Source organism: Hydra vulgaris, chromosome 15 (assembly GCF_038396675.1).
Source record: "Hydra vulgaris chromosome 15, alternate assembly HydraT2T_AEP".
In the NCBI taxonomy this organism is placed as follows: Eukaryota; Metazoa; Cnidaria; class Hydrozoa; order Anthoathecata; family Hydridae; genus Hydra; species Hydra vulgaris.
Genome location: NC_088934.1, coordinates 56,887,931 through 56,902,975, shown reverse-complemented (window position 1 = coordinate 56,902,975; position 15,045 = coordinate 56,887,931). Strand labels below are relative to the sequence as shown.

The 15,045-nt window shown below is 29.4% G+C and overlaps 1 protein-coding gene across 2 annotated transcripts in view; it reads right to left on the bottom strand.

Moving 5' to 3' along the window:
* The window catches only part of LOC136092355 (trimethyllysine dioxygenase, mitochondrial-like), a 48,370-nt gene extending 34,897 nt beyond the window's left edge, over nucleotides 1-13,473 (bottom strand). The window contains exons 1-3 of one of the 2 annotated variants that reach the window (XM_065820397.1): nucleotides 13,410-13,473; nucleotides 13,088-13,306; nucleotides 5,109-5,193 (exon numbers count right to left, since the gene is read on the bottom strand). In XM_065820397.1, the coding sequence (XP_065676469.1) occupies nucleotides 5,109-5,193; nucleotides 13,088-13,269 (267 nt within the window). In that variant the 5' untranslated portion in view covers nucleotides 13,270-13,306; nucleotides 13,410-13,473. Of the gene's footprint in view, nucleotides 1-5,108; nucleotides 5,194-13,087 lie in introns of both variants that reach the window. The other variant, XM_065820398.1, reaches the window with a different exon arrangement.
* Nucleotides 13,474-15,045: the final 1,572 nt, after the last annotated feature.

Sequence of the window (15,045 nt, the reverse complement as noted above, 5' to 3'; positions counted from 1 at the left end):
AATGACAATTTACTTGACCTAGAGCACTTGCAAGAATAATCCCCATTAACTCCATGGTATGCCCGTCCATAAATTGATTTTTTGTGCAGTAACCTTGTTTAAAAAGGTTTGTGTTTCTGAGTTAAAAATTAAGAGAGGTAACCACAATAAATAAATTAAAAGTAGTCTTCTCAACTGTAACTTAACATAAGAAAAAAAATTACAACATCATAATAATTACTAAACCATATATTTCTTCAATACTGGTGTAATGTTATGACTGGATATTCTTTTGCATTATTTATAGTTTTTTATTTAATTAAACATTTTCATATTAACATTTTAGTATAAGAAATGTCAATAAACTTCAAAACGAATTTTTATTTTAATAAAAAATAATACAGATTTAACCTGATAAAAACTCTTAGGATTAAGAGAAACCAAATAGTATAGAGATTAAATTGTTTCTTTGTTGCACTTATACTTTTGTTGCACCTATTATTGTTTTGAATTGAATGCTTTAGAGAGATAGTTCAGGGATTTCAGGGAGATTGTAATCATTTCATTAAAATCCTCACTGATTTTAATGAAATTCACCTCAGGATTTTAATGAAACAATTACAATCTTTTTCTATGTGCTAGATTTAATCATTTGAATCTAGCACATAGCTAGATTCAAATGACTGAATCTAGCTATGTGCAAATTTTAAAGTAAAAAAAAAAGAATTTTTATAGTTATTCAACTTAAAATCTCTGAATGTCACAATCACAGTTTTGGGGACACAAGAAGGTCCTGATCAATAGCTTTTAAAGGGTAAATAGTCATATTATAGGATCTGCTTGAATTTGGAAATTTTCATGAAACATTTTACAAGTCCTCTATATCAAAAACAGCAAAATCTGAAATGACATCCTCATAACATGGCCTAATATGAAATACTTTGTCTGACATAGTATACTTCTTTTTTTTTTTTTTTTAAAAAAAAAAAAAAAGAAAAACTCTAATGCAATCTCAACAAGGCTTGAGAACAAGGCGGCATCAACCACTAATAAGTTAGGAGTTACTAAAAAAAAAACAAAGATGAGAGTTGAAGAGAAAAGAAAAAATTGATAAAGACTTAAAAAGTTGTAAGTTATACGAGTTAGGAAAACATGAAGATTTCCAAAAAATTTAAGTGTGAGTGGAAAAACTAGTTTTTAAAGCATCTAAAGACAAAATGACAAGTCAAGCAAGAATATGTTTTGGTTGAAAGAACTAGAGAAACTAGTATTTGTAGAAAAGAGAAAGAGAAGCAAATGAACGACAATGGGAGAGAGGCTCAGAGATTGGCAGATAAAGCAGACCTAACTATGTTTACAATGCAATTTTGGAACTTGTCTTTAAGAGAAAGAGCGTCATTAGAAAAACCAGCTCAAATACAGGGTTGAGGTCAAAGACATAATTATAACTGCATTTGTACTTGTATTTGGTAAAAGTAGGCTTATTTGGTGGAAGAATGTGTAGTGGAACGAAGGTGGGGTACAATGGAACGAAGGGCACAGTGAATAAGAGGCATTTTCTAAAAGTTAAGCTGTTTGTTCTTCATGTAATCATTTTATGTGCTCATATATCAGCCATCTTTATTTACAGCTATTACTTTATAAACTTTGACTGCTGGCTTTTGGGAGGTCATTTTTATTTTCAGCTAACTAAAGTAAATTTTCTTACCTTCCTTATGTTTGTTATGGAGATCATGGTTAAGATAATTTTGAAAGTTTAAGTTTTTTATTCAGATTATTGATACTTATGCTTCCTTTTGGTAGTTAAGCTTTTCTTTTAATAACACTCATGTCCCAAGAAATTAGATTTGAACATAACTTCTTATGGTAGGGCACAGTGAATCGGTTGATTATCTGTGCCCCATTACTGATCCTAAAGATTAAATTCATGCATTTTTAACAATCAAACTACATGTAATTGAATTTATTAGTTTCAAATATATCAAGTATATAAAAAAAAAAATTCATAAGATATTGTATTATATTTTTCTTAATTTTTTAAACTAATTTTGAATATATGAATATAATAGATGAAACTTTATCTGTAGTAGCTTTTTTATATATAGTTTTTAAAATAGTTCAACAAAATTCTGCCCGCAAAATTTCATTACAACCAATGATTCTTTATGCTTTATTTGCTTTAGTCAATATGGTCATAAACTGAAAACAGAACAACAAAAAATTGATAACACAAGTTCAAAAACATGAAGGATGCAGTGCATATGGTAATTAAAAAATAGCAAAGCTTTTTTGCTATAAGCAAACATAGTAAAATTGTATTTTCAAGTTTACTACGGTATATGGAAAAAGCTAAATAATAAAGTCTTGATAAAGTAAAGTACACACCAAACTACAAATGCAATTTTTCACAAATGAAGAAGAAATATTGTTAAAAGATTACATAGTGAAGGCCTCCAGGAAACATTATGGACCTTCTCAATCATGCACAATAAACCTGACTGCTGGAGAAGATTGATTGTATAGTTTTATAAATAGATTTAAAGATCATTCTTAACATAGATCAGAAACAACCAGTTTGTCACATGCAACAAGTTTTAATAAAACAAATGTTGCAGAGATTTTTGATAATCTGAAAAAAACTCTTAGAAAATATAACTTCAATCCTAATAAAATCTATAATGCCGATGAGACAGGTTGCTATGCTGTACAAAAATTGGGGATTAGAAAAGTAATTGCCTGTAAAAAAGATATGCAAGTAGGAAAAATTACTACAGAGAGGGGTATTCTGGTTACAATACTTGCCTCAGTAAATGCTATAGGAAATGTAATTTCTTTATCTATGGTGTTTCCTAGATTGCATTTTAAAGACTTGATAGTACATGGTGTTCTACCTGGAACAGTCAGGAAAGCTCACTGTCAGGTTGCATGACAGCTGATAGTTGTCTAGCAAAAGAAAAAAGTGGTTGTCATGTTAACATTGCCACCTCACTGCAGCCACATGCAATAACTTTTAGGCAGAACTGTTTTTGGACTATTTAAATCCTTCTATAATCATGCTGCAACGTCTTTTATGGTGAACAACCCAGGTAAACCTATAAACATTTATGAGATTTCAAGCTTAGTTCGTATAGCGTTTCTTTTTAGCATTTACGCCTAAAAATATAGTGTCATGGTTTTAATGTAAAGGGATTTTTCCATTTAATCCAGTGATTTTTAGCTATGAAGACTTTCTTAGCTCTTATGTCACTGATTGTAAAATAGAACAATCCCATTTTGATTTCAAAGTTCAAAATCAAAAGACACCATTGTATCATAATATTGAGCTTTCAATTTCTAACTTCAAAGAATTCATAATACCAGGATCTTCAATCTCAAACCTGACTGCGAAGAAATTACCCCTTTCCTTGAGTACCACCAAGAAAAGACAGAGATGGAAGAAAAAAAGGAAAAACCTGAATTTAAACAGATACTCCTGTAAAAAAAGGACTTTGCCAAACAAATAGATCATCCCCACCATATTTTAAAAATCTAGAAACAAAAAAAGAAAAACAAGAAAAGAAAAGAATAACAGAAAACAAAAAGATAAAAAATTACTAAGCAGAATAGTAAAAAATATTTACAGCTAAAAATTGCAGCCAAAAAAGCTTGCAAAAAGATACCTTGTGTCAGTACATCTAATGAGGCAAGTGACACAACTTTCACTGAGTCATGATTAATTCATGATTAAGTCATGATTAAGTCAAATAAGAAATGGATGGCACCAGTGGTTTTACAAATGAAACCTTGTTTAAAAACCAAAAGAAATTGATTCCCAGTGATTACGTTTTAGTCAACTTAAACTAACTACTAAAAAAAAATTATTTATTTATGTTAGTAAAATTATTTATAAGATTATAAGACATGGGTGAGAACATTTTTGAGATGTTTTTTCAACGAAAAAAGGCTTCATTTTCCTTTATTTTTCCAAACCAGATCATATTTCTGAGGTGTGACTTCAAGATATTATTAGAAAATAACCCAGACCAATCATTTTATCTTTCCTGTAGACTTTACAGCTTATTGTGATGCACTCTATTTATTTGTTTCTAAAAAAAAGTTGTTGTTATTTTATGTGGTTGAATAAGCTTTGATATCAATAAAAGTCTTTTTTTTTTCTTTCTCAATTATCAAATTATCTATTTTTTCAATTTAATACTAATCTAATTACCAAAAATGCCTTAAAATATAGTGTACAGTGTCAACCCCCATTAACTTCAAAATTACTTGGTCACGCGCTTATTGACTCCCATTAATTCATAGAAGTGTTCATTGATTCACTGTGTCCCAGGTAGCAATTCACTATACACCAGTACTGGGATACAGTGAATTACTTAACACAATTATCTTTAAACCTTTCTGTAAGCTGCTAAATAATTATATAGTGATTTAATTAAATTTTAAAAACAAATTCAATCCACTGTGCCCCAACTTCCCCTATTCGTATTGTATTTGATTAAAAATTATTGTACTATCCTTAAACTAGATTGATCAGTGTTTTTTTGGTAAAAACCAAGACTAGAATTACCGCATTTGTATTTGTATTTGATCAAGTGTATTTGACCCTTTTCGTGCCCTAATATGACAACAGTAGTCCATAAAAGGACAAATAAGAGATTTGTAGAGGTAAAGAATATGGAGTAAGATAATGGTGAGAACGAGAAAGAGAAGCAACCTTACCATATCCTAACTTTGCAATTGATTGTATATAAGGCTTTCATGAGGGGTCAGTAGTTCAAGAAAATCCAAGGTGTAAAAAAGAGGACTTAGTGAGAGGGATGCCATTCATTAATATAGAAATGTCAACATTTTTGTGATAGTTGTTTGCAGTAAAAGACTGAGTTTTGTTGGAGTTAAAATTAACAAACTTAGATGTAAGGCTGTCAGGAAGTTCATAAATGTAGATAAAAAAAAAAAAAAACAGTACAAAGGATAGAACCTTAAAGATAATAGAAATGAAGAAAAGTGTTGGCCTTCAAAGATTACTATTTTATCATAAACTTGCAACACAACCATTTTAAAACTTAAAAATAGAACACATTTACATTTACAAAAACAGAAAAAATACACATATTCCTTTAAAAAAAAAATACTTTATGTGTTTGCTGAGTTCTAGAATGAGTTGTTTTGCTATAACATTTTGAACATCGACAGTGATCTCGAAGCCATATATAGTGACTATTAAACAAAATTTCTAAATTAAAAACTACTTATTTAAACAAAAATTGTTTAAAAAATCAGCTAAAATAAATGATAGTAAATAAAACACAAAAACATTAAAAAATACCAATAACAAAAATCATGATCACCTGCATGATCATTGTCATGTAACACTGCATTTTAAAGAGTTTCAGGACTGAGTTTTACATCAAAATTTTGTTGAATTTGTTTATAACTTCGTACATTTAAATAAAAATATCTCTTTCTTTTTTATTTAACAGATTTTGCAAATTCATCGTGTTTTCTTGCAACTGGTTCCATAACTAACTTTCATATTTTTTTGTTGAACAATTTTATTTCTGTCTTTCTAAAATTGTTTTACCTTATTTATTTTAGTTTTGTTTTTATAAAACATGTTTTTTACATGAAAAATATAATCATAATAGATTACCATTTTAAAAAATGTGTTTTAGTATACCAAATTTTATGCTTGCTTATCCAACAATCTTTTTAAGTGATTTTTCCATTTAAAAATAAACAATATCTGCTTTTATTAAATTTCACAACCAACTTGTGACATTGTGTTATAGGTAATTCCATGTCAAATGACCCAGGTCATGTCACCATACATCTCTGATTTGGGTGATTTTTATACAGTTGAGAGTGCTTAGTAAAATAAGAATTCCTTGAAATTTTCTAAAAATGAGAAAAAAAGTCTCATTTTTAATTCCGGCTAAAAATGAGACTTTTTTCAAATCTGGCCCCAGCCCCAGCAAAGTTATAAGATTTAGCAGAGGTTAATAGCCGAGGCTAGAAAAAAATTGATAATACTTTTTGTATCATAATTTTATACTTACATTTATTATTTATTGTATATTGGCATATATTTTGTTAATACGACAACTTTGTTTGTACTTTTATTTTAACTCTGTTTATTAAATTCTATTTACTTTTATACAGAAAAAAATTCTCGAGGACGTAATTATATACAAAAATACCGTATGACTAGCACTAACAAATTACATCAATTAACTTTAATAATATTATGACAAGAATAGTTAAAAAAGTAATAATAAAGTTTTAAAACGATCAGCTATTATCACATCACCCCAAGAACTAAAGTTCTTGGGGTTATGTGATCTTTCTTGGGGTGATGATGATCTTCACCCCGAGAACAAACCAATAATTCGGCTTTCTCCTTTCTCTGGTTGATCGTCTGACTGCTGGTAATAAACTATCTATGATTTCTCTGCTGTCAGTTTCCTCCTCAGCGTCAACAACTGTTTCTTTGGTTCCTTCCTGTCATGCAACAAAAATGTCCAAATCTTCTAAATCACTTTTATCACTGTCAACTTCTTCACTGATAACAATTATACTTGAAGCGTTAGTAGGAATTGAGGCTGGAGCTATATCACATCTTGCACATGTCTCGGTACACTGTCAATTTAAATATTTGTGCTTGTGAGTATGTTAGTTACAGTACTAATTTTCCAAACTGAAGTGCACTTTGTATCAGCGGGGCAAACATAAACTTCTTCTCCAATTCTATAAGTTTCCATAACTCATTGTGATCTTTCCTGAGTTTAAGTGTTTTGTTACTGACTTCTTGCACAAAATCATATACTAAATTAGGAGATGTTGTTTTTCCATCAAGAATTTAGTCAATATGTTGACATCCTATATAGTGAGGTAAAAGAATGCTTTTTAAAAGAAAATTTAAATTTCTGTTGGATCGTTACAACAAATCCATTTCTAACTCCAGTATTGACACATGTGGTACCATATATTATAACTTTAATGCTTTTCCATAACTGATATTTGTCTAATACCTCAGTTATTTCATTAAAAATTATTAATGCTTTCTCATCACTAAGAGTCAAAGCAGCTAAGTGAACTTCACAATTCTGATTTTTTAAAACAAAAACTTGCATTTCTTGATTGTTAAGTTTCTTACCATCAAAGTGCAAAGCCCAGTTGTCATTTTTAAGGGTTTCTTTAAAGTTTTGCTGCATTTTCTGTGATTCTCTGACAGGTGCCTTATAAATGGCAGGTTGAGTTGGTGTAGGGATGACAATACGGAGGTCTGATAGTTGTTTGCAAACTTTTGCTGACTTAGAGGAACTTAGATTAGTCTGTTTTTCTAGTTGAAGTGCAGTTTTTGTAGTCGAATATGGTTTAGTTTTTCTTACTTTAGCAGGAGGCTCAACAGTATAATCACAGTTGTTAGTATCATTGTCAGAAGTTTCTGGAAATGATGATACATTACATACAACATTTTTGCTCAATAAAGGATGATTACTACTTATGGAACTTCTGGTCCTAACTTTTGATGGATGCACTTATACTTGTACTGAAGTTGCATAACCAACAACTCTATGTGATATTATCTGCATTTGATAAAATTGTTTATCTTAATTGGCCAAACAGATGTCATCTGTTTTGGTTTTATCAAACACTTTTGCAAATTTAACTTAAGCACATTCATCATGGTACTTTATAAATTTATCATATTAATTAATGCTTCAATCTTTCTCACTATTGACTTTACTGTTATGAATGGAAAATTTAACTTTTCCCGCAATTTTTTCAATTCTTTGGCTACCATTTTAAATCTTCCATTTCTAGATTTTTCATTTACAGCAAGAAATTGAAACCTCCCAATAATTGTCATTTTTTTAGGCATTCTAGTTAAGCTGTCAAGTGGATCAGTGACTGTTGCTTAAATCGTCCTTTTTGTTACACACTTTAGGTATGCTGTCAAGTTTTTTCTCCAAAAAACAGAATTTATTTCAACATCTTCCCTGCTCTTCTTATACAACATTTTCTTGAAAAAATAATAAATATCTCAGTGCTAATGAGTGTGCGTGAAAATATATTTGAATTAGTGCAAACTTTTAGGTAGTAAAACAAAAAAATATGTAATAGATAATTTAATGTAAACAAAACTTATAAGAAAGAATAAAAGTAAGTAAAGTAGCCATTTATTTCATCTATAAATCATTTAGTAATTAAGTTGACTAAACAAAGTTTACAACAGGCAAACTATATACTGGTTTTGGTACACCGCATGTATAGAAATATTTAAATCTGGCATTTAGCACTCCATTTTCCCATTTTATTGGTGCTGGATCAATTGAATTACATTGACAACATTTGCGCACGCATTCAACGTCTTTTCCTAATATGTGCAGAAGTCTTTGTTGCACTGTAAACATTGTCAGATTAACGCCAAAATGATGCTTTTTTTTTTTTTTTTGTTACTCACCTCCCCAAGGCCGAGAAGGCCACTACAGATGAGGAGGCTACTTAATAGTGGTTATAACCCTCTCTCAATTCTTTAACTCCAAAACACAAACCTTGACGAACAAGGCCGCTGCGCGGAGAAAAAAGTTGAGTGCGGTACTACCAGGGACGTGGTGGGGATTGAACTCGGAACCTCTCGCTTATAAAGCGAGCGCTTTACCACTACACCACTACACCATTACTGCTTTGAGTGACAATTACAAATTTCTTAAGTAATACTTACTCCACATAGTGCTTTAGTATTTTTTTGTAAAAGCTCATTTAATCAGGTCTTTAGAACCCTTGTCAACATGTCAGCTTTGTTTTTGGAGGATGAACCCCATTTCAACATGATGCTTATATTATATTTTTTTAATAAGACTTGCAACAGAGAAACTCTTCTTTTAACTAGCATATCTGATAATCCATTTGATCGAACCTTATGACTTTCAGTCAGCACACTTTTTAACCATCTATAAACTGTTACTGAATCACTGAATACTGACAGATTCTTTACATCCCACTTAGCAGCTAGATTTATCCCACACACCTCAGCATCTAATTCAGCAATATTAATATGCATGACATCATTTATACTTTGAAGCCAGGCTGCATCTTCAATTATTATGCCATCATATTCTATAACAACCCCATACCTGCATCACACCACAAAGTTGCTCCATTTTGAATCCGTTGGTCACCAACATTTTTCCATTTTCTCACTTTTTCAACACATGCGTCACTTGAGGCATTATGTGTATTAACATACTGATTCAATTCATAAAAGTCCAGAACAAGTTGTATCTTCCCATTATTTTCCTGCTTTATTTTTTTATTTTTTTTTTTACATCTTTGCTTTTAACAAGGCTGCAAGCAACCACTACGAGAGTAGGAAGTTACTGGAAACCATTAACAGGACAAACCCTTTTGTACTTTTTTCTTCTTTGATGCATGGTTTCAACCAGCCATTTTTCACCCATAAGTCCATCTCATCATTAAATTAAGGTATTAACTGCTGGTTTAAATTGTACTGTGCAACAAAATTTCTCAGTTGTGGTTGACCTTGTTTCCAATTATATTAAGCAGTTCACTCTGTGCCATCAAAATAAGAATAAAAATCGTTATCCTTCATATCAACAGCTTGTTTCTCTATATAAATTGAAACAAATTAAATTCAATTTTTCCATTGTACAAGTGCACTCCTCCACAGCGATTAATGACATCCATACCAATAATAGCATCAAAATCTTGCAATGTGTCCCGATTTTCCACATCTGAAACATTTTATTCGATCACTAACAATTTGTTTCTTTGAAAAACAGATTCGGGCAACATCTCCAGTCTTGCCATAACTGTAGCAGTTAAAATCAGTAGCGGATAGTTTCTTAACATTTTTATAGAAACCAGAGATTGTTGTTAAAACAAACTTTTCTTTTTTGCCGTCATGAGTACTCTTGCATGGTTTAATGCATCCTGTAACCTGATCCCAAGTATTTTCACTTGTGCTCATAGCTGCTTTGAAATTTGACCTGGCAATCCATTTATGAACGGTCTTAGCAATAATTCTTCGCTTTCAATATTAGCCAAACCCATAAGTTGACGCTAACTGGTCAAATACACATTGACGAATTCACCATCATTCCATTTCCAATCTCTGAAATGCTTGTAAGCCTCGGAAACCATCTACTGCAAATAGTGTAATGACTAGCAGTAATATATTTGTATATTTTTAACTCTATTTTACTTCCAACAAGATTGCAAGCAATCTCTATTAAGTTATGAGTTACTTTAAAATAGAAGATAGATTAGGATACTAGAAAATAGTTAACTGAAGACATTAAAAGTTGTAGGATCTATTAAAACAAAAAACATGTAGATGGGGAAGAGTTATAAGGTTTATTTGATGTGCAAGGAAAAAAACTGGATTGATAAAAGTTTTTATAGCATAGAGACAGATACAGTAAAAGGATGCACTTTGTTGGATAAGAACCCAAGTAAGAATGAGTTTTGGTTGAGACAGATTAGAAAAAAACGCCTTATCGGACAATGTTTATTAGAGAAGATTAAAGAGATTTAAGTCCCAGCATGTAGAGAGGTAGTAGCTTCAAAAGAAAATGATAGTGGTAGAAGTAAGAAAACTTGAAAAGAGTGTCTTGTATATCGTATGAATGAGGTTTAGTTAAGGGAAGAAAATGCTCTAGATTGTTTATATCAGAAAAACAGCATAAAAGAGAAAGATTAAAGCCTGATGATGATGACGATGGTGATAATGAAGATGATGATAATGATGATCAAGATGGTAATGATGATTATGCTGATAATAATGATGTTTATATATGAATATATATACAAAATATAACTTGAATTTTAAATAAAAAAATATATATTAGGATGTATAATTATTTATGCAGCCCCGATCGTAAACCTGGCCCCAGCACCAGCTATATTTTATCAAACTAGGCCCCGATCAATTATCAACCCCGGTCATTTACTAGTCTGTAGATTGTGGCATATATTATGCTGACTTTTTGCCTTACAACAAAACAGAGAAGGCTTCGACTACAATAAAAAGTTTTTTTTTTTAGTATGCATTTATTCTTTTGTTTTAATCAAAAAAATTTAGCCCAAACTTTTTTTTATTATTCTTTTTAATATGAACACAACATGACTCAGAGGAATGGGATCCACTTAAAACTTTGTATATGGCTTTTTTTTGGGGGTAATAAATCTAATGAAATGAAAAACTATTATTAAGTATTTGAAATTATCAATTTAAATAAATGTTGGCAATTTTTTCATACCTGTTTTAATTTCTCAAAAAATCCATGTAGCCTTGATGATATCAAAAAAAAAATTATTACTTATAATTCTATATTCATTGATCTTTCAAAAAATATAAAGATTTTATCTACAAGTATATATATTTCCATATATGGATAACTGGACACGATCCCCACTTTTTTTGCAGAGGCATGTTGATCGATTTTTCACTACATTCCAGACTAGCTGGAGCTCTGAAAATTTTGAAATTTCAGTGCATGTTAAAATTGTTTACAGAAATGAGGAAAGGGGGGGGGAAACAAACTGAAGCTCTGAAACTTTCGGCATTTGTGTAGCACTGATGAACGCATTTTAAAATTGTTTCCAGGATGGATCCAGGGCCAGGGGCATTGGGGCCATGTCCCACTTATTTTCTAAAAAAAAAATTTTTTTTTCGCATTTTTAATAATGTAAAGATAATTTTGAAAAATATTGTCTTCAAAAAATTTTTTGGTTTGTATTTAATCTGTTAGGGTTTTTTAGGTATTTAACTTTTTACAAAGTAAAATTTGTATTGAGATTTTCTAAGCAAGTCTTAATACAATTGTATTAAGACTTGCTTAGAAGCATCAACGGTCAAAGTATACATATGTCCAGGTGCATCAACGTACATACAGGTATATACAACATACAGGTGCATCAACATACAGGTGCATCAACATACAGGTGCAGGTACAACGTACATACAACATACAGGTGCATCAACGATAAAAACTATATTGGTAATTGGAACCTAATACTTATGATTAGAAAATTTTTTAAAAAAGGGTTGTGCGGGTGCATAAATGCAATACTCCGCTTCAAAAAATTTATATACTTGCAGTTCAGAATCTTTATTTTTTTTGAAAGATCAATGAATATAGAATGATGCTGAATATATATTTTTTTGATATTATCAAGGCCACATGGGTTGTTTGACCATCAAAATCAGGTATATAAAAATTTACCTAAATTTATTTAAATTGATAAACACAGGTACTTAAAAATTTTTTTTTACTTTTCTTGGAACCTCTAAATAATGGCTGCAAATCTAAGGGACAAGAGGGGTGGGCAAACATCTGTTAAAAGTAAAATGATCAAATTTCAGGATCTTCTGGTGGCCAGAAGCTAAAATTTTCTTATGTTAAAGTAATTTTTATTTTACTAAGTATAACTGTATAAAAATCACCAAAATCAAACAACTGTATAAAAACAGAAAAATGAGAGACAGGGTGACATTTTGAAAAATTTCTGGGTCATTTGACAATGAATAATACCCTTATAGATTTCTGATTTTTTACTTATCTTTGTTAAAACAGATCAGCTGTTTTTACCACTTAACAAATATATTTTGGCTAAACTAAAAGATAATTCTTTACTTCTGACTTTTAATACAATTATATATTTTGGTACTAGCAGAGTTTGGGATTATCCTATTCCTTTTTTTCTCTAATAAATTGAAATAAAAGCAATTGTCTGAGTCTTTTTATCTTAATGTCCATTCCAGCCCATTATTTACATTTAAAACTTCAGAACTATAAAAAATTATTTTGACAAAAATTCTTTCTACGATTAAAATAGAAAGGTAGCTCTTATTGTATAATCATAAGTTTTAACAACCATTTAAGTTATTGAAAATAATGGCATATTTATTATTTTTTACTATTTAACCATATATATTATTACTAACTGCCACTAAAAACAATGGCATATTTATTATTTTTTTACTATTTAAGCATATTTTTATTACTACTTGCTACTTAAGTGAAGTTACAAAAAACAGTCATAATAACAAATACAAAACGTACATATAAAACATAAAGAAATTTACTATTTGTGTTCTTCGTGATCAGAAAAATTTAACAACAAATATTTTTTTGACAACTCCCAATTCGTCACACATGCATCAACTTGCTTGACAAACGTAAGACTGAATAATCTATTAGAAGCTTTATTAGGAATTAAACATGAATAATTCCTAAGGTGTTTTACAAACATACTTAATGTATACATGGTTTCGATTAACTACCAACTTTTGGTACTCTTTTAACTAAATCGCAGTTAAGTATCTACTTTAATAATGAAAGTTTATAAAAACATGAAGCAATTTTCATAAGAAACTGATATTGTAGCTATTTATATTAATTTCTAACCTCTAAGCATAAGATTCGCGAAATATCGCCTAAAATTAAAGGCGAACTAAGTCCAAATTCAAATAATGTGCCATAACGATACCGATACCGACACCAATACCTAAATTTTACCCGACACTAATATTACCGATCCCCAAAAAAATGATAGATACTGTCTACCAATCAATCAATCAAATTTATTGACAGCCTCAAGGCCCAATATAATAAATATACAATGGGTAAAATAAAGTGGATTAGAATAAAACAAAGTCTAACGCGCTTGAATATAAACAAGACAGGTAAAAAAAAAAAATAATATTATATATATATATATATATATATATATATATATATATATATATATATATATATATATATATATATATATATATATATATATATATATATATATATATATATATATATATATATATATATATATATATATATATATATATATATATATATATATATATATATATATATATATATAAGAAATTAGAGTGTTACACTCTAAGAAAAAATCCGTTATATACAACGAACTGCATCTGTCGCTATTGCACCAACGGGTTTTCCGTTATGTTAACGGATTAAAATTTTAACGGATTGAAGTTCGTCGATATAAATCCGTTGAAATTACGGATTTATTCCGTTCGTGCAACAAACAATTCGTTAAAATAAAGGAATTATTACGCTGGGCGGCTTTTGCTGTTTTGGTAAAATAAAGAATTTACTACGTCATTGAATTGAATAGTTTATTATTCCCTTCATTAGAATTAGAAAGGAATTAAGCCAGATAAAAATGAGAATTCATTACAAAATAGTCCTTATTTTTAGTATATAGATTATTTTATTATGATATTCAACATCTGATACAAGCAGTACTACTTATACTAACTAACTTGATCGGGAGAGATGTTTTAGCAAGCTTTAAAAACGTTTTAACTTTTTAATTGAAAACTAATTAAATATTTATAATAATATAATTCAATATAGAAACTTTCTATTACAACAAAAATTAAAAAATTTAAAATTATAAAAAGTTTCTTAATATATATTTTAATAATACAGTTATTATTTTCAAGGTCAAAAAACATTTATATAAAAAACACAGACATGTATACAAGTGTTACTATTCTAGATTTCAATTTTTAATACTGTTGTGTGCACATGTGTGTGCACATTTCAATTCCAGCAACCAGTTGTCGGTTATTTAAAGATAAACAAACCTTAAAATACAATAAAGAAAATATTGAATATAAATGATATACCATAACACAAATTGGTAAATTTTTACTAATAACCCTGAAAGAAACATTTGTTGCTAACTTTTTATTTCTAAATTGCAAATAAAAATTATGTAATTTTATTAGTTCTACATTTCAATGTATTAAACTAAATTTTATTTAATAATAATAAACACGTTAAAAGTATTAATATTAGAATTTAAACTTGATACCTCATGCATGAATACCACATGTCTAGTAGTAAGTAGCAAGTTCTATACAAATATAAACAAGCAATATATAAACTTATTTGTAACTAACATAAAAAAATTGCAATAAAAAAAAAAAGTTTTTCAACTAATTTAAACTTACTGTGTGATAGAGCATGACACGTATCTAAAATAGCAAATTATAAAAGCATATACAAACTT